The sequence below is a fragment of the Bubalus kerabau genome, chromosome 5 (assembly GCF_029407905.1).
Source record: "Bubalus kerabau isolate K-KA32 ecotype Philippines breed swamp buffalo chromosome 5, PCC_UOA_SB_1v2, whole genome shotgun sequence".
NCBI lineage: Eukaryota > Metazoa > Chordata > Mammalia > Artiodactyla > Bovidae > Bubalus > Bubalus kerabau.
In genome coordinates, this window is record NC_073628.1 from 104,677,828 (window position 1) to 104,695,367 (window position 17,540).

Consider the following 17,540-nt stretch of genomic DNA (forward strand, 5'->3'; position numbering starts at 1 on the left):
TTTTTCCAGTAGGCCGCATTGTAGTTAATGAAATTAAACACACCAATCGCATTTGTCCCCAGGGGACGAGGAACTGAACAGACCACTGGTTTATTTTTTTATTAAAATAAATTGCAGCCGGCAAGATGGACTAATTGCATACAGAATTGAAAAAGAAACATTCCATTGATATAATTAAGCCAATTTTCATGGACAGAAATAGTTATAGTGGATATAAAATAAGCAAAGCCTTCACCAGAATCTGACTTTCTTCCCTTTTTTTTTTTTTTCACAGAATGTTAACTATTAAACAAATATGTATCTCAGGCCGGTGCACTCCTATCGGCAGCCCCAGGGCATTGTTCCTCGGAGTCCAGAAAGAGGCCGCAGCCTGGCCAGAGCACCTCCAGACCGAGGAGGACTGGCTGGGGAAACCCAGAGACAGGAGAGTGGTCAGAGCCGAAGAGGCCACCCAGGAATGCCCTGGGAGCACCGAGAGCTCAGGAGCACTGGCCAGCCTAGAATGGCCACAGTGGGCCTGGCTGGAGCCTGTGAAGTGCCCAGACTTGAGGAACAGCGGCTGATTCCCGGCTGGACCTGCAACTGCAGCCGCCAGCCCTGTGGGTCAGTCTGGTCCACGACCACAGCTCCTCCTCTTCCCAACTGCCTGGGGGAGGGGCAGGATTATGTCCCTCCAGATTTGAGGTGGGGGTGGCGGTAGGAAGGTGAGCCAGCAGGTCCAACACCCCCTGCATGGCTCAGGCAAAAGGCAATAACGGGTGCAGACAAGACCAAGCCCTGGTCAATATTCCAGCTTTCCTGCACCTGTCCTGGGGAGAGGACTCCCAGAGCCAAGGGCTAGAGACACCCAGACAAGGCCTCTGCTCAACCTGAGTAGGGAGAGCAAAGTAGAAGAGTCCAGTCCTGGGTAGGGAAAGAATCCAGTCTGAAGGAGGCTGAAGGTAGCCAGTTGCATTCACAAGCTGTATGCACATGGACGTCTTCTTTGCTTTTTACAAATAGACCTGTTACAAGCTGACCACTGGCCCTGGGAAAATTCTTAAAACCTGATACATTAAAAAAAAAAAAAAAAAAATCCTTGGAATTAACTGCAGCCGGCAGTGCCCTGGTGGGGGGCAGGGTACTAAACAGAAAACCCTGGAGGGCTTTACTAAAGTGACATTCAGTTTCACCGTTAACTTGCTGTGTGACCTTGTCAGGTTATTTGACCTCTCTGTGCCCTGGGTTTCTTACCCAGAAAAGTGGTGCCAGCTCACCATACTTTATCCTTCTCAGGGTCAGTGAAAGGGGGTGAGTGAAGTCTCCCAAGTGGACCATGAGCACCTCTACAGGCCCGTCTCCCCGAGGCTGCGGCGGTGACAGAAATCTGGGCAGCGGCTCAGGCTGCAGCCTGCTCTGCTCGGGGGTCTCCCTGCAGGTGCGCGCGGGAGCGAACGGCCCCAGCGCCAAGTTGGCGTAAAGCAGAGATCGCTCCTGGAAAGCCGAACCTCCACCCTCACCTCGGTTTTCCCGCACCCGCCCAACTGAGACCTAGTCTTCCGGGCGCGCTCCCACGTATCTCGGGTCCCAGATCCGCGAAGCGACTTGGAACCGCAGACGGTCTACAGCCCGCGGAGTCTGGGCGAGGGTCAGCAGTCGGGGTGGGGGGGGAGCGGGATGCGGAGGCCGCCCTTTTCTGTCCAGGAAATCCAGGGAGGCTGAGAGCCCTGGGGGCGGACTGCGGCCGCGGAAGCGGAGGGCTGGGCTGAGCCCTGGGGCGCTCCGGCGGACGGAGCCACCGCCACCGACCTCAGGCGCGTGTAGACGCGGGCCCCGCAACGCCCGCCGGAGTTGCAGCGACTTTGTGCGCGGAGAACTCCAAGCCGCGGTGACTATCGGCTCAGCCCGGGGTTCTCAGGCCCCGCGCCCCGGCCCGCGCCGTCTGGAGCCCAGGACAGCCGGAGTCCGCGCCCGCGGCGAGGCCGGGCCGGTTGGCCTCTAGAAGTTTCTCTGCCGCGCGGGGACGGTGCCCCGGCTGTTCCTTGTACTCCCGCACCGGCTACGTGAGCTGCAGCGTCCAAGACTTGTTACACGGGTTTGATTCAAAACCTGATAAATTGTATTTAACGCTATTTGAAATTTTTTAACGAAATTATTCACAAGATTTTTAATCCTGGATAATTTTTGTTGAAACTCTAATTATATGGCACCTTAATTACTAGCCCAGCCCCCAAGGATCCCTAATTGCCTCCTAATTGAATAAAACAGGGGGCTAATCGCTCCCACGGAGGCCCAGCAAGCTGGCGACCCTCCCCCAAGGGGCTCCTTGATGGGACCCCCGGGCTGGCCCCACCACCCACACCAGGACTCTCAACAGAATCCCCGGACTGGGTCACCTGCCCCGCACTCAGCCCAGAGGGGAGCTGCCTGGTGAACTGGGGCCGTTGGAGGGTGGGGGAGGCTCAGCCCGCACCTGCTCCAGGCCAGCGGCTGAGAGGAGAAGCCGGCAGCCCTGAGCAGCCTGAGGTGATGGGGCTCAGTAGCCCTGAGCAGCCCCTGGGCCCAGCGGCTCCCCTTCCCCCAGGTAGCCCCAGGGGGAGGTCACGCCATGAACCCGCATCTCCCCTCCCGCAGGCCTCGTTGCCCTAGCACATCCGAGGGGCCCCTAGCCAGCTAGAGCTTGAGGGCCATCCACGCACCGCCGCGGGGCACCTGGCCTTGGCCGCCAGCCCTGCATCCCGCCCCTCCACCGAGGCCTCCACGTTTTCGTCCGAAGCGGGGAGAGCCGCCAGACTCCCGCTGGACATTTCCTGGCGCTGCTGCCCTACCAAGCATCCAGATGGGAAGCTGCTGTCCAGGCTCCTGGAAGAGGACTGGTAGAAGGGGCAGGATTCCCCCAGGGTGGGAGAAGGGCTGGGCCCAGCAAGTCGGGAGCCTGGTCTGTTTCTGCTGGGGAGAAGGAACCGGCTGGGAGCTCAGCCTGCAGCCAGTCTCCCCAACCCTGTCGCACAGACCCTTTTCCAAGGAGGTATCGGGGTAGCAGCCCCCACCCACCCCCACTCTCACCCCATCCCAGAGGCTAGGTGGTAGCTGGCAGCTGCGAAGGGTAACTTCCCAGGCCTGAAATATACCGTATCTAGGACTCTGGGGTCTGTTGCCTCCATGGGGATCAGGCCTCACCGGTGCTCCCATGGGGACCCTGGCTGGACACAGTTTTGGGGGCACATCCTCCCTCACACAGGGTCCCGCAGCTGTGCTGTGAAGAGGTCAGGAGGGCACGATGGCTGTGCTGACCTGCCCACCTGGCTCCCAACAGCGCCAGGAACACAAAGCTTTTGTGTGCCATTTCATTTTTAAATACAGGGCAGGGACGCCTGATTTCCCACTGACCAGCCAAGCCCCACCGAGTGTGAGGGGACCCTGCCAGACCTGTCCTCACCCAGATCAGCCTTCCTAGGCAGCTTGAGACAGAGGGCTTCCAGCCGCTGATCCGTAGCCCCGGCCTGAGAGCCCCAGTGGCCTCTGCCCCTGCAACTCAGAGCCCCCAATGCGGGCTCCAAAGGTACTACCAGCTCATCCAACACATAGACTCAGCAGGAGAGAGGCCCTGGAAAGGGGTCCTGGGGACACACAAACGAAGTTAGAGCCCCAGATACACTGTCTGGAGCAGTCCCCAAGCTCTGAATCAGGGGATCACAACATCCCACCACCACCACAACCTGGCTGTCCTTCCATGCCTGGCACATGACTGCAGGCACAGCCCTGTGCAGCACACTGGCCCTGTGACCACGACCTCTTTCCCCTCCCCCAAGCCCCTGACCCTGGCGGGATGTAGCTTGGAGGCGGAGGTTCTGTTGGTGGCACCAGGACTGCCCCGCTGCCGTGGGGATTCAGGTAATGGAGTCAGGTCCCCAGGGATGTCCACATCTGGCAAAAATATCATCCAAAGAAATGAAATTTCCCAGTGGACCCAGTGCTCTGTGTCCAGCAGGCAATGAGGTCCCCGTGCCTGCCTGAACCACCTTCTTGGGGAGGGCTGGGGGCAGCTGTCCTAGCTGTGCGACCCAGGCAGAAGGAGTTCCCAGAGCTCGCTCCAGTGTGGCTCCATCTGGGTCTGGGCCTGACAGACCTGCTTGGCGCTGCGTTTTTCTCCATAAGGACTCCCAGGAAAAGGAACTCTGTGCTCTGCCCTCCCCTTGAGTCCAGTTCTCCTGCTGCTGAGCCAGGCTGCAGGTCGATGCCAGGCATCCATTCTAGGCCCCGAGCAGAGCCAGACCGGGAATCTTCCCCACCTGTCTCGGGTGGAAGAGAGAGCTGTGGGCCATACCGGCGGGTGGGGGACGCTCCGAACTTTCCCCGGCCGCGCCGAGCGCAGGGAGCCGGCCTCTCGCTTGCAGCGAAGGCCTGGCGAGAATTCGGCCGCCTTCCACTTTCTCACTTCACCTTCGGGCCCTTCCTCAGGGAGTCTGACCTGGGCGGCCTGCCGAGTCACTGAGAAGATTCGCGGTGCACAAACAGACCCCGATATACACATGAACACGCACACTCCACGCGTCTGCCGGCGGACAGGTAACACACACACAGTCCAGCCGCACCAGCCACTAAACACAGGGCCTCTTTCGCACCAAGAGGGGCCAGAGGTCACAGAAGGCCAGGGAGGCCGAGGCCAGGAGCACTGGGCACAGGAGACTGAAAACGGGCGGTTCAGCGAGGGGCCCGAGCGGCCGCGGGCGGGTCCAGGGGCGTCCTGTGGAGGCTGGAAGTTGCTTTTCCCCCGCGGGCCTAACGCGCGGCCTACAACTGGGCGTGGAGCGGGGGCTCTCGGGCCGAGTCGGCCGACCACCGAACCGAGAGGGTAGAACTTCTTCGGAAAACTGCCGTGAGTTTCGCGCCCCCTGGGCTCATGCTTGGGGGCTCGGCCCTGGGCGCTGCGAGGCCCGGCCGGGCAGGATCTGGCCCAGGAGGAGCGGACTGATCGGCCTGGTGGTCCCGCAGGGATTCCCAAGGGGAGCGGGTCCCTCAGGGATTCCCAAGGGGGAGCAAATGGGCGGGCGGCCGGGGAGGAGGGGGCGGCGAGAGCTGGAGGCGCCGAGAACGCTCCCGGCGACGCTCGCCGCTTCGCTGCAGCCGGGCCGCGGCCGGGCTTCGGGAGCCGCGCTCGCCGGGCCGCGGCGCCGCTGCCCCCACCTGCCCGCCTCTCGGGCCGCAGCCCCGGACCGGTGGGCCTGGCAGTGAATGGAGCCAGCGACCGGGGCGCGGAGGGTGCGCGGGCGGCCCCAGGCGCCGCGGCGGGCTGCGGGGTGGGCGGCGAGCGCACCCGGCCGGCGGCGAGGACCCGGCCGGCGGCGGGCTGTGCGCGCGGAGCCCGGGGCTCGGCCCGAGACGGAGCGAAAGAGAAAGTAAGACCGGGGACCCGGCAGTCTCGCCGGGGGCAGCTCAGTCCCCGCCGGGCCCCGGGGCTGTGCCAGGCGAGCGGTAGCTGGAGGGTCCGAGCGGGACCGAGGTCGGGGTGGCGGCGGGGAGGAAGGCGGTCCGGTGGGGACCCTCCTGCCGGGGGCACCGGCGCCGGGGCGGCCGCGCGGGCTGCCGGAGTCGCAGAGAAGCGCCCGCCGCCGCACGGGGCACCAGTTGGGAATAAACTTCACGACCACAGTTCCAAGCCCAGGGAAACATCTCCATTTTGCTCTCCCAGTGGCTATGGCTATCCTGCCGACACCACCCCTGCCTTTGCGCCCGCGGAGCCGGGTGGGCGCCGGCCCGCGCCCCCTCCTCCGCCCCCTCCCCGGCTCGGGGTCTCCCTCCTCTGCGCCCGGCTGGCGGACGCCAAAGGCGGTGCTCTAGCGCCCACTATTTCAAAAGCCCGGAATATGATTTGACCAGGACTGAGAGCCACTCGGAGAGAGAGGGAGAGAGCGAGCGAGGAGGAAAAAGTTGCTCTCCCCTTTCGTCAACTTTTCACTAACTTTCGCTTTTCGCTCCCCTCCACCCCTAGCCCTCCCCCTCCGCCCCCCTCCCCGGCCCCCACCGCGCGCCTCGGGTTCCCGGGCCCGAGCGCCTGACACTGGGGGGGGGGGGGAGGGGGTTCGGCGAGGAGGGGGCCGGCGCCTTCGGGGAGCGCGCGGCCCGGGCGCCCCGAGCCTCCGCGCCGAGCCCGGCCGCCCTGGAGCGCGGGAGGCGGAGCAGCCCCCGGGCCGCGCGGCCGATCCGGGGGCCGAGAGCCTGAGGCGCGCCGGCCGCGCCCCGACGCGCACCCCTGGCCCGGACGCCCCGGCCCGCGGCCCGGGCCCGGCGGCGCGGCGCGGCCGAGCGCGGGAGACTTACTTTTGGCTAGCTTCCTCGCCCTCGCCTTGGATCGCATGGTGTCGGCTCGCGGAACCTCTCTCCTCCTCCTTGAGTCCAGAAGCAGCTACACACTATCTTCATCTCCCCAGCATTGTCAGTTTGGACACCTTCGCACATGCGCACAGAGCACTCAATCTGACACCCCTCGCCGGGGCCAAAAAAACTTTGCAATGTATTCATCGTCTTCATCGTCGCGCCGCCGCCGCCGCCGCCTCCTCGGCGCGGGATTGGGGGGCTCTCCTCGGCCTTCCCGGTCTTCACCTCACTTATCTCTCACCCCCCCCCGCCCCCTCCCTCCCTCCCCCCCCCTTTTCCGCGCAGCTAGGAACTGGCCCTTTAAGAAAACATTCCGTGCTCCGCGCTCCCGCCCGGGGCCCGCACCCCGGACACTTTAAAAAGACCCAGGTGGCCCCGGAGGCGAGGTGACTCCCCCCCCTCCCCTGCGTCGCGTCGCGCGGCTGCTCCCGCCCCAGCTGGGCCGAAGATGGAGTGGCGGCGGCGTTTGTCCTCAAGACTTCCTTGGATCTGGGGGCAAACGCGCCGACAGTTCGGACGCGGGTCTGGCTGGTTTTGCTTCGTTTTATTGCATTTTATTACTAATTAAAAAGCTTCGCGTTCACCGTCGTCCCAGCCCGCTTTCCTCCTGGCTCTCCCCTCCGCCCCTGCCCCTGGCTCGCGATCTCCCGAACCCGGCTCCTCCGAAGCCCCTTTCGGGCCCCGCCGCCCCCCTCGGGCCTCCCCGGCCCCCGCCCCCTCCCCTTCGCCCCCACCCAACCGCTCTAGCTTCGGGCTTCGCGGCTCAAAAACAACAGCGGCAGCGCCGCCAGCTCCGCGCTCAGCCACTGCCCCGGCCGGCGGGCGGTACTCGGACCCGCCGCCCTCGGTCTCGCGCGGAGCTGCGGGGAGCAGCGCGCGGGACACTGGGGAGGTGGCACCCGGGCAGCCGTCCCAACGCCCGGCGCCCCGCACCTCGCCTCCCTCGGGCAGGCCCGCGCTCTCCTGCCTCCGCGGTCCCAGGTGAGTACCCAGCGGCGCGAGCGCCCAAGCTGGGCCACCACGAGCGAACGGAGCCTCTGGGGACACGTCCCCCTCGCCTCTCGCGGCCCAGGTGCGTCTCGGGCTGGAGAGCGGGCGGAGGAGCAGGTGCCGGAGTCCGGGTGGGAGCCGACTGGGTGAGTGTTTCTTCTGCCCCGCAGCCCTCAAATTAGGAGGTGCGGCAATGGAGGGGCAAGGCTGGGCGCAGGCCGGGGGTCCGGGCCCAGGGCCCTGGTGGGGACGGTGAGAATTGGCCTGTCGAGCATGTTTGGGATTCAAGAATGAATTGGAAGCAAACGGAAGAGCTGACATCCCCGCGCCCTTTCAACTACCGGGGTTCAGCCAGTCTCCGGGACTTGGAGCTGCCCGCAGAGTTAGCCTGAGCCGGAGAGGGGTCCTGGGCAGCGGTGCGGGGTCTCTGTTGCTCCGAGGGGGTCCGGGCGCGCCCCTCCCCTTTATTGTGCAGGGAGACCAGTGGGGCCTCCTCTGGGATCTACATTCGGAACCCCGTGCCCTTGCCATAACGGAGGTGAACTGGCAGTGTCCAAGGAACTACCCTGAGATCCCGGAGTCCTAGCAGAGGCACCCTGATGGCGAGGGGTGCATGGCCCACGCTACCCCAGAGGAGAAGCCGCTGGAAGAAGCCCCGCTTGTCAAAAGCCAGCGGCAGTGTGCTGGGCCTTCCGCCCTGGCCTCTCTGTAGTTCGAATTGCTTCCCTGCGGGGATCCCAACCCTGACAGAGCCCCTACTGCTGGAGGGTGTCCAGTCTGGAGCCCCCTCACCGCCCTGGATGGAGAAGGCACTCTCTGCCCGGCTCTGGTGCCCACCGACTGCCACCTCCACTGTTTCCAGCCCTCGGTGAGTGTTGCCCGTGGTGGCAGCGCGGAATTCACCCGCAGCTCAGTCTCATGGCCCACCCGCCTTTCGGCTGCCTGTCCTCCATCCCAGCCCTCCCCCTCGTCCTGTCCCAAACCCTGACCATCTTTCCTCGGAGACTTCGATCAGAGGGCTCCTGGGCCTTGCTACTGGCCCCTCAGGGGCTTGCAGGGGAGTCCGCACTTGCAGGGGGAGTAGGGCATGGCTGCAGGTCCTAGTGGGCTCAGACCTCCCCTCTGCCCAGAGTATGTGAGGGGAAGAGTCGCTGGGAGAGGGAGGAAGGTGGCTGGAGTCCTTCATTTGGAACTGTCTGCCCCACCCAACCACTGCAGGCTCTAGCCGGAGCAAAACAGGGCTGGGCGCTGGCCAGAGAAAACACAAGGTCACCCTCATACCTCTGCACCCCATGTTCTCCCAGCTCCTTTAGGCCAAGGGTGCTACAGTGGCTCCTGTGAAGCACCCCCACCTGCTGTGAGGGTCCCTTCCCCACCCAGATCCCCAGCTTTGCACTGTTTCTCTCACCCCGAAGGCACCCACAGGACCCGAGGTCAGGAAGGCCCAGCTTCCTTCTGGGGGTGCTCCAGCTCACTCGGGACCTCTCCACGCTCCCTCCCTCAGCTCAGGAGGTGATTAAAATTGTGGAGCACCCTTCAGACTCTGGGATCACACCCTCACCAGCCAGCCCGCCAGCCCGGGGAAAGAGGGCAGGTGTCCTGCAGAGAGAGCCGTTTGGTGCCCTTGTCTCTTTCCTGTGGTCCCCCAGGGCCCTGGAGGGTGGGGAGGGGCTCAGCTCAGAGCCTGCCTGGGGAGGGGTAAACTAGCGATCAGGGTTGGCCAGGAAGGCAGCTGAGGTACTGACACCCCCAGGGCACTCTCTCAAATTAGCCTCGTCAACTAGAGAAGCCCCGGCAGGCCGTCCCCAAGGCCATGGCCTGGCCTGGCCAGGCCCTGCCCCCGCGTGGTGAGACTTAGACCTGACCAAGAGCAAGCAGGTCAGGCTTCAGGGAGAGTACTGGAGAGTGAAGGGGTGGAACAGAGAAAATCAGAGACAGGTCCTCCCGGCAGCCAGCTCCATGTCCTGCCCCCCTTCCCCCCAACTAACCCCTCCCTGCTGACTTTAGGAGTCTTGGGGAAACAAGCCAGGCCAGTGGAGGCAGAAGACGGGCTGTTTTCATTTCAATGGTACTAAAAGGTTGAAAGGCCATTTTTCAAAGTGAGCTAAGCTTTGGGGATTCTCATGACTGGTGCAGGGACTTGGGGACCCCGCGCTGGGGTTGGCGGTGCAGAAGTGCCACCCATCCCCGTCGTCCCTGGTGCCCTCCTCAGGGGCACTTCCAGCTCTGTCAGACCATCCGAGGGCGGATGGGGTGTGGGCAGCCGTGTGCTCTACACCCTAAGAAGTTTGGGAACGGACTTCAACCCTGGGATCTAGGGCATGGGAGAGGGACTTTTACCAGCAGCTTCTGCCACAGTCTAGAATCCTGCTTCAACCCAGAGCCCAGCCGACTCCCAGCCTTCCCAGCAAGAGAGGAAGTGTGGTTGGAGACCCAAGACCAGATGAACTTTGGGAAAAGGCTGGGTTTGGGAGGGAGCAAGTGAAATTAGTCCTGCAGGGCTGTCAAGAAGCCTCTGTGGGCCTGGGGCTCCCAAGAAACCCAGACCAAGGCGTCATGCACTCCCAGGGTCCACACTGCGGGGCTAGAGGGTCCCTTTGCTCGGCCAGGAGCAAGTGGGCCCCATGCCCACTTGTGGAGGCCTGGTCTGTGGAGAGGAGGTCTGTATGGCGAGGTTTGTGTGCCTGGAGGTGCAGGATCAGAGATGCACTGGGAGGTGGGAATGGGCAGCCTACGACCCAGATGCAGTGACCCTGTTAGGTTCCCCTCTGTGCTCGCTGAACTTGACCACTGGCTTCAGGTACTCAGTCTCCCAGTTCCATCGGATTCCAGGTCAAGTTTTGTTCACCCTCAGATTCTTGCTCTGAAAAACAGTAGCTGGGGAAATAAAAGCAAGCTCCATTAGTTTATAAGCTGGGGCTCCTCTCCGAGTTCCGAGTTCCGGAACTGCCCCAGGATGGGGTCCAGACCGCCAGCCTTGCCCCACCTCCAACTTGGGGCCAGGCGTCCGGCTGAGACAGAGGTCTCCCTCTCTGGGCACATTCTGCCCAGAATGGGAATGGCTCCTATTTGAGCAGCAGCAGGAGGAAGACCACGAGGAACGCTTAGGGACAAGCAGTATGGTTCCCAACTACACAGAGAAGAAAATGGAGATGGTTTGGAGGAGCCCAGTAGGGGACCCTTCGGGGACTGAATGCCTTCCAGCCCGGGGTGATCAGAGTTTGGTCCAGCAAGGGGGTGGGGGGCACAGACAACCTACAGAGCCCTTTCTTCCCCAGCCGGACCTCCACACTGGCCTGCCATGGGTGCTGCCCCAGCACTGCGCCTCACCTGGAACCACAGGCACCTCCCTGGATCCTGGGGCTGATATTTCAGGCTCCTGTTTGACCCTCTTCCTACCCCAGACCGAGAGGCACTCGCTGTGACCCAGGCAAGGTTACACGACAGAAGGACACAGGTCCTGATTTCTGGCCCAGCGAGTTCAGAAACCATGTGCCAAAGCCTTCCCTCTGCAGCTCAGAGCAGACGCCTCCTGGCCGGGCACCCACACCGACTCCCTGCTTCTGGAGTGGGTTGCAGAGAGGGTCTGGATGCTTCCAACCAAGACTTCCCTGGAATGTGAACCATGCAGCAGATGCCGAACAAACCCCAGATGTTCGGAACCGGGGCAGGGGGACACTGTCTTCTGTACACGGGCCGCCTCCTGGGAGGGCCTGCTGATTCTTCTGCCTGGTCCTGGGGTCCTGGCCTGGGCGCCACCGCTCAGGAACACAGGTGCCTGGGAATCCCAGCTGGGGACTGCCCCAGGCTTCGGGAGGAGGCGTGTAACCGGGACTTTCGTTTTCTTTCTTTTTCTTTCTTTCTTTTTTTTTTTTTTTTAAAGAGATTGAGGCTGTGGGCTTGACCTCCCTCCTTTGAGCCAGGTGGGAGATGCCCCGGATTGCCGGCCCAAACTGGCGGCCCAGGATGCGCAGGAGGCGCCCGGTGACTCCTTCCCCGCGGCGCGCCAAGCGGGCCGAACTCCGCGGCTGAGTCGCGCGGCTCCCGTCACCGCGCGCGGGCTCGGGCTCCGGCCTCGGAGAGCGGTAAACGGAATCGGTTTCCCACGGTTTCCCCCTTCATCCCAGGGCCTTTCAAAAGCCGCTCACGAATTTCGTCGTCCAGTTTGCGCGGATTCTGAGCCTCGCGTTCACCCAGTGCCGCCTGGAAAGGGGACCCTCGCGCTTCCCGCATCCCTGGGCCTCCCGCCCGTGCATACGGGGAGCAACTTCGTTCCCCTGAGCGCCCTGGCCCCGCGACGCAGGCAGAGCTCCGCCCAGTAAAGGTGGCACTGTGGTCGCTCCGGAATGCTGCCCGCGTGGACGCGGCCGCCGCCTTCTCTGCTCCTGGTTTCGGCTGCGGGCGGGCAGAGCCCTGGAAACAACGAAAACGGCGAGCAGCGTTGCTTTCCGGATGTCGGAGTCCCGGAAGCCTCTGGGTGCGAGCCGGTCCTCCGCGTCCCCAGACGCCCCAGAGCCGAGCTCACCGCCGGGCCGCCGGTACCGAAACAGACTCCCGCAGTCGGCTTGCCGGCAATCCACGCCTCGGTTTGCAAAGCCCTCTCCTCCGGACCTTGGTCCCTGCCCTCCCCCTACCCCGACCCCGTTAGTTTGGAAACCAAATTTCTCCTTTGGTCCCGCTGCAGACGTGACCCCGGAGGAGGAGCTGCGGGGAGATGCTTCTCCGAGCCTCAGTTTCCCCACCTGTGCAACGGGGCCATATGTTCCTGCGCCCCTCCCAGGGTTGATGTGGGATTGGCGGGGAGAGAGGACCTGGAAAACGCCCGACGGGGCCCAGTTCTGCCCACCCTTTGGGGCCAGGTTTGCGCCGGTGAGGTTCAGCTGTCGTGCACAGACTAGAAGGGGCCCAGGTTGCGCCTAGCGATCGCCGCCCTCCCTCCATCTCCTCCATCTCCCCCCGCCGCCCTCACCCCGGAACTCCCCTCTCCGCGGGCGCAGTGGTGGAGGTGTGAGGGTCCCTCTTGGCGCCCAGGCGTCTCCGCTCAGCCTCTGGCCGGGGTGTTGCTCGCCCTGGGCGACTCTCTCAGGTTCCTTTGAGGCCCCGCGTGCAGAAAGATTTTTAAGGCAACAGGCTCCTACTCTCGGGGTGGTACCACCGGACACCCCAGATCTCGCAAAGGGTGGGTGATGGGACTGCCCCGGAGGGGACAGGATTCCAGCTGAGCTCCTAGAAGGGAATTTACCACCGCCCCCTATATGCCGCGGCGGGGGTTGGCCAGCGTGTCTGGGAGGGGTCCTGGGGCATGACCTTGGGTTTAAAGATCAGCCTGGGGACTTCCTTGGTGGTCCAGTGGTTAAGCGTTTCCCTAGCAATGCAGGGGCGCAGAGCCGATCCCTGGTCAGCGAGCTAAGATCCTACATGCCAAGATGCAGGGCCAAAAGATTAAAATTAAAGAAAAAAATATCAGCCTTAAACTATGAAGCTGAGCCGGTAAGGGAGAGAATTGAGGGACTGAATGCCTTCATTCAGGGGAGGGGCATGGCCTGCCCAAAATGTCCTGGCTGCTCACTGCTTCTCTGGACAAGACCGTCGGAGGGTAAGGGGTGGGGAATCAGGTGGCCAGGGGAGACCAAATGGACACACTTTCCCCAGGTCCCTTTTACCTGCTGCTAAACCAGTCATTGCAGGAAGCTGTCCTGAACAAGCAAGAAAACAGAAGAGCCCAGGACCGCCCCAGGCAGGGGAAAAAATTACCCCTCGTGCTGCCTGACCCGAAGCTGATGGAATCGGTCGAGGATTCCTGTCCCCTGGGGCAGGGCTGCCTGCTTCTGCCTCAGGCACCCAAAGCCCACAACCCTGGGGCTGCAGGGAGGGAGCGGGCACTTGCGGTTCTTGGCTGTGCTGCCCCTGACAGGACTTATCCACCTCCGAGGCAGTGGAGCTCCCTCCTCCTCCGCCCTCGCACATCCGCAGGAGGTTCCCTAGTGAAGGAAGGACCAGTGGTGGCCAGAGTGGCAGGTCAGGGGACCTCACTGAGGACTGAGGGGCTAGGGTAGCAGCCCCTCACTCACGGGAGTCCCCCCACCCTCGCAGTGGTATCAGTGAAGTTATTATGAGTGTCCTGCTGGGTAGGGGGCAGCAGAGGGACTGCCTGAGCACTGCCCCTGCCACTCACACAGGATGCCCCCTGCTTCCCTTCCACGACAAGCAGGCAGCTGTTGGGGCGGGGGGGTGGGGGGTGGGGGTGGGGGGGTGGAGGGGTGTGGGAGGGTAGGGTTGGGGTGGGGGGAGGGAGCAGATCAGAGGAGCTTAGCTTAGATAGAGCCAGAAGCTTCCCCATTCTACCTGGGGCTCTGGGGCAGCCCCCCACCAGCTTCCTGGGCATCTGTTTCCCACAGTGTAATATGGAGGTGAAAAAGTGGGTGTTGTGGGCATAGCTGTAGGCAAGTGTGCTGCCTGGCACCTCCTGGGAGCTCAGGTTTTTGGAGCTGGGAAGGCTATCAGCATGGTTCCCTGAGCCCTCTGACCCCTCCTCTCCCAGAACCAAAGCCTGTCCCTCAGGCTGACCTGGATTCATGGAGGGCTGTTCTCTGCTCCCGTGCAGGACACAGAGGGCCAGTTGGACTAGGATGAAGGACGGGGCTTCTGGGAGCTGTGGGTTCCCCTCCCCCTGCGGCTCTTCATGGGTTCCCAGAGTCAGGCCCACCCTGCCTTCAGTGCCTCTCACAGGCACCATGTGCCTGCTAAGAGGCCAAGGCTCTCAGACCATGTGCAGACTTTTCATTTATTCATTCATTCATTGACTTATAGCCAGATGCCCTGGTAAGGCTGGGGCTCCTGAACTTACAGTCACACAGTGCGAGCTGAAGTCAAGGCTGTTTGTTCCCGCACACCTGCAGCTTCCAGAGCATCTTACTCTGCCCTCCCCCTGCCCCCCACCCCCCCAGGGTCCCAGTGCTTGGAGCTCAGTGAATGAAAGAATGAATGAATGAAGAGGGCTGAGTGAGTTGAAAGGGACCCTGGGATCCCCGAAGGCTGATCTTAGCCCTAGAAATGGGGGAGAGGAGGTCCAGGTGACCTTCCAGGCTGTGGCCATGGGGCCACAGCCCTGTGCTGAGCGTCCTGTCCTTTACCTGTCCCCACCCTGCATCCAGCAGCCTGTGCCAAGTGACAGGGACGCAGCAATGAGCAAACCACCCAGATGCCCTGATGTGCAACGCATGATTTGGAAAAGGGAAGACCACTTGCTCAGGGGTGAGTGAGTGGGTGGGGTCAGCTGGGTGCTGGGGACAGTGGACACAGGCAGAAAGAGCATCCTCAGGAGACATATGGTCTGTCCCTCAGTTCCCTGGCCTGGAGTATGGAGCCCAGGGGGTACTGGGGCTCCAGAGCCAGGCAGGGTGCTGGTGGCTGCCCCAGTCACTCCCACCCTTGGGCTCCATCCCAGTGCATATGGCCCTAATCCCACACCATGGAACCACAGTGAGGAGACACTGGTGCTCAGAGGAGCGAGAACTTTCCTGGGAGGTGCAGTGGGAGTCACCTGGCTGACACAGAGCCCTGCTCCAGGTGACCCTCGAAGGATGTCTGCAGAGGGAGGGGTCTCCATCGGGGACCTTTCCTGGTTTCATGCCCTGACAGAATTGTGAGCTCCAAAGGGGGATCCTGATGATGACCGAGATGTTTATTTGCCTGTGTCCAGAAAGACCTGGCCACCAGGCTTTGTATTTCCTCAGAGTCTAGCTGTTGCTGGACAGTCAGGACCCCTCTCAGTGTGGGCATCCCAGGGCCATTCTGGGGCACAGACCAGTGGCTTTGGGGGCCTGGTTTGGAGCCAACATTTCAAGCAAGTCAGACTTAGAATCTGGGCTTCTGTGAAGAAATTTCCAATCATGAAATGTGTCATTTCAAAAAATATATGTGTCAGTTAAGTGTGCACTGAGCCTGGACCACATGGGATAGGGTTGTTCTAATAAACACGAATAAGCCAGTTTTCACATTAAAGCAATAACAGTTTCAAGTAGAAATGTGGTGCTTTTAAAAGAGGTTAATTAATAAACAGCAGGTAATTGTTCATGGCACATGGTGGCAGAGGGTAATTTTCATTTTAGAGGAGAGAAGGGCCAAATGCCCCCCCCACAACTCAGATTTTTTTGTGTAATAATCACCTTGGCTTCACCTCCGCCTTTAATTTTTACAGCTGGAGCTGTTTATCATCGCTCCAACTTTCACTAAAAAGGAAAAACTATCACTTAAACAAAGCCATTGAAAACTCAGCATCATATGTGGATTTCTTAACATAAATAAATCATACAAACCAAGATTTATGTTCTCCCAATGATGTCATTCGCTGAAGGCTGCCTTCCCAATCAAATCAGCGGTTAGTGACTCTCCTTTTGTGTGTATGTTTTTTGCAAAATAAGAAAAGCAGCGCTGGCATCCTGGCTGCTCTCTTTCTCTGCTCCGCCCAGGACATCAGAAAGGTCTCCCTGCATCAGCACAACTGGGTCTAAACGGTGATCACGGATTCAACACCACAGATGGCATTTCAAGCCTTTGTTTTTGAAACGCAGGTTCTAAGTCGAAAGACTGTTAAGGCTTCCTGAAGGATTTGCTCAGACCCCAGCAGAAGCTGGGGGCCCTGGGGGTCTCTCGGAGCCTAGGATGAGTTTGGCTGCAGGGTCATCACGTTGAAATGAGCGAGGACCGCAACAGTCACCCGTGATGGGGAGATGAGATGTGGTTGCTCGGTATAGTGGAGGAGTGTCAGTCACAGCAAGGAACGAAGCCGTGATGTGGACCACAGTGTGCATGAAGTCGGCGAATGAAGCCAGTCAGAGCAGGTCATGTACCATTCCATTCCACCTACATGACATGTCCAGGATGGGCAAATCCACAGAGACAGAAAAGAAGCAAGTGGTTGCCAGGGTAGGGGAGAGGACGTGGCAGGTGACTGCTTCCTTGGCACAGGGTTTCCTCCTGGGAAGATGAAAATGTTCTGGAAACAGATGCCCACTTTATTTATTTACTAAAGTCTTCCCTGTTTGTTTGTTTTTATTGCTGCACCGGGTCTTAGTTGCAGCACATGGGATCTTCATTGCAGTGTGCAGGATCTTTAGTTGCAGCATGCAAAGTCTTCGTTGCAGCATGTAGGATCTAGGGATCAAATCCGGGTCCTCTGTGTTGGGAGAGCAGAGTCTTAGCTACTGGACCACCAGGAACATCCCAGACAACCCACTTAAAAATGGAGACTGTCGTGCTATGTTAATTGTATCTCAATAAATCTGTTATTTAAAAATCACTACTGAGAACATATGTTTTAAAAGCTGTATGTTCATTTTAAAGTTTTTTCCGTTTTGAAATGATCACACAGATGGGTCAGTGTGTAAGACTGCATGTGCACACCTGGAGTGTATAACATGAGCACTGACCTCAGCTCCTGGGTGAATGAAGCATGAGCTTGTGATAATTTTTCTTCAAAGTTCTCTGTATAGCCCCTTCCCCTAATTGCATCCCCTTCAACCAGCCCAGAGGTAACGACCCCACAGATATTTGTGTTAACTATCTCCTTGACTTGTTTTCCAGTTTTATCACCCAAGACAGATCCCTGAAAATGGGAGACCAGCCACAGAAGCTTAATTTCAGTTCAGTTCAGTCGCTCAGTTGTGTCCAACCCTTTGTGACTTCATGGACTGCAGTACACCATGCCTCCCTGTCCATCACCAACTCCTGGAGCTTGCTCAAACTCATGTCCATTGAGTCAGCGATGCGATCCAACCATCTTATCCTCTGTTGTCCCCTTCTCCTTCTGCCTTCAATCATTCCCAGCATCAGGGTCTTTTCCAATGAGTCAGTTCTTCGCATCAAGTGTCCAAAGTATTGGCGCTTCAGCTTCAGCATCAGTCCTTCCAATGAATATTCAGGACTGATTTCCTATACGATTGACTGATTTGACAGCAGCTTTCTTAAGTTGAAATGACTGAAGAATGTTAAAATCACCAGTAGTGGGTACATGAAACGTGGTGAATCCAAACCGTGGTGTGCTCCTCAGCCATCGAAGGGAGTGGAGTCCTTGTACCCTCTACAGCACAGAGGGCCCTTGAAAACATGGTGCTCAGTGAGAGAAGCCAGTCACAAAAGGCCACATGTTGTAGAACGCCATTGATACAAAGTGTCCAGAATAGGCAAGTCCA

At 60.3% G+C, this 17,540-nt stretch overlaps 2 protein-coding genes across 2 annotated transcripts in view; one reads left to right on the plus strand and one right to left on the minus strand.

Annotated features, from left to right (window-relative positions):
* PRDM16 (PR/SET domain 16) overlaps nt 1-6,501 on the minus strand; it is a 337,762-nt gene extending 331,261 nt beyond the window's left edge. Inside the window, exon 1 of the mRNA XM_055582479.1 lies at nt 6,301-6,501. Coding sequence (XP_055438454.1) covers nt 6,301-6,337 — 37 coding nt within the window. The 5' untranslated portion in view covers nt 6,338-6,501. The remainder of the gene's footprint in view (nt 1-6,300) is intronic.
* A 5,137-nt stretch (nt 6,502-11,638) lies between these two features.
* On the plus strand, nt 11,639-16,628 carry LOC129653134 (uncharacterized). The gene is made up of 3 exons (XM_055582480.1): nt 11,639-12,216; nt 14,505-14,601; nt 15,548-16,628. The coding sequence occupies exons 1-3, from the start codon at nt 11,800-11,802 to the stop codon at nt 15,580-15,582; spliced, it is 549 nt and encodes a 182-aa protein (XP_055438455.1). The 5' UTR covers nt 11,639-11,799; the 3' UTR covers nt 15,583-16,628.
* The last annotated feature ends 912 nt before the right edge of the window (nt 16,629-17,540 follow it).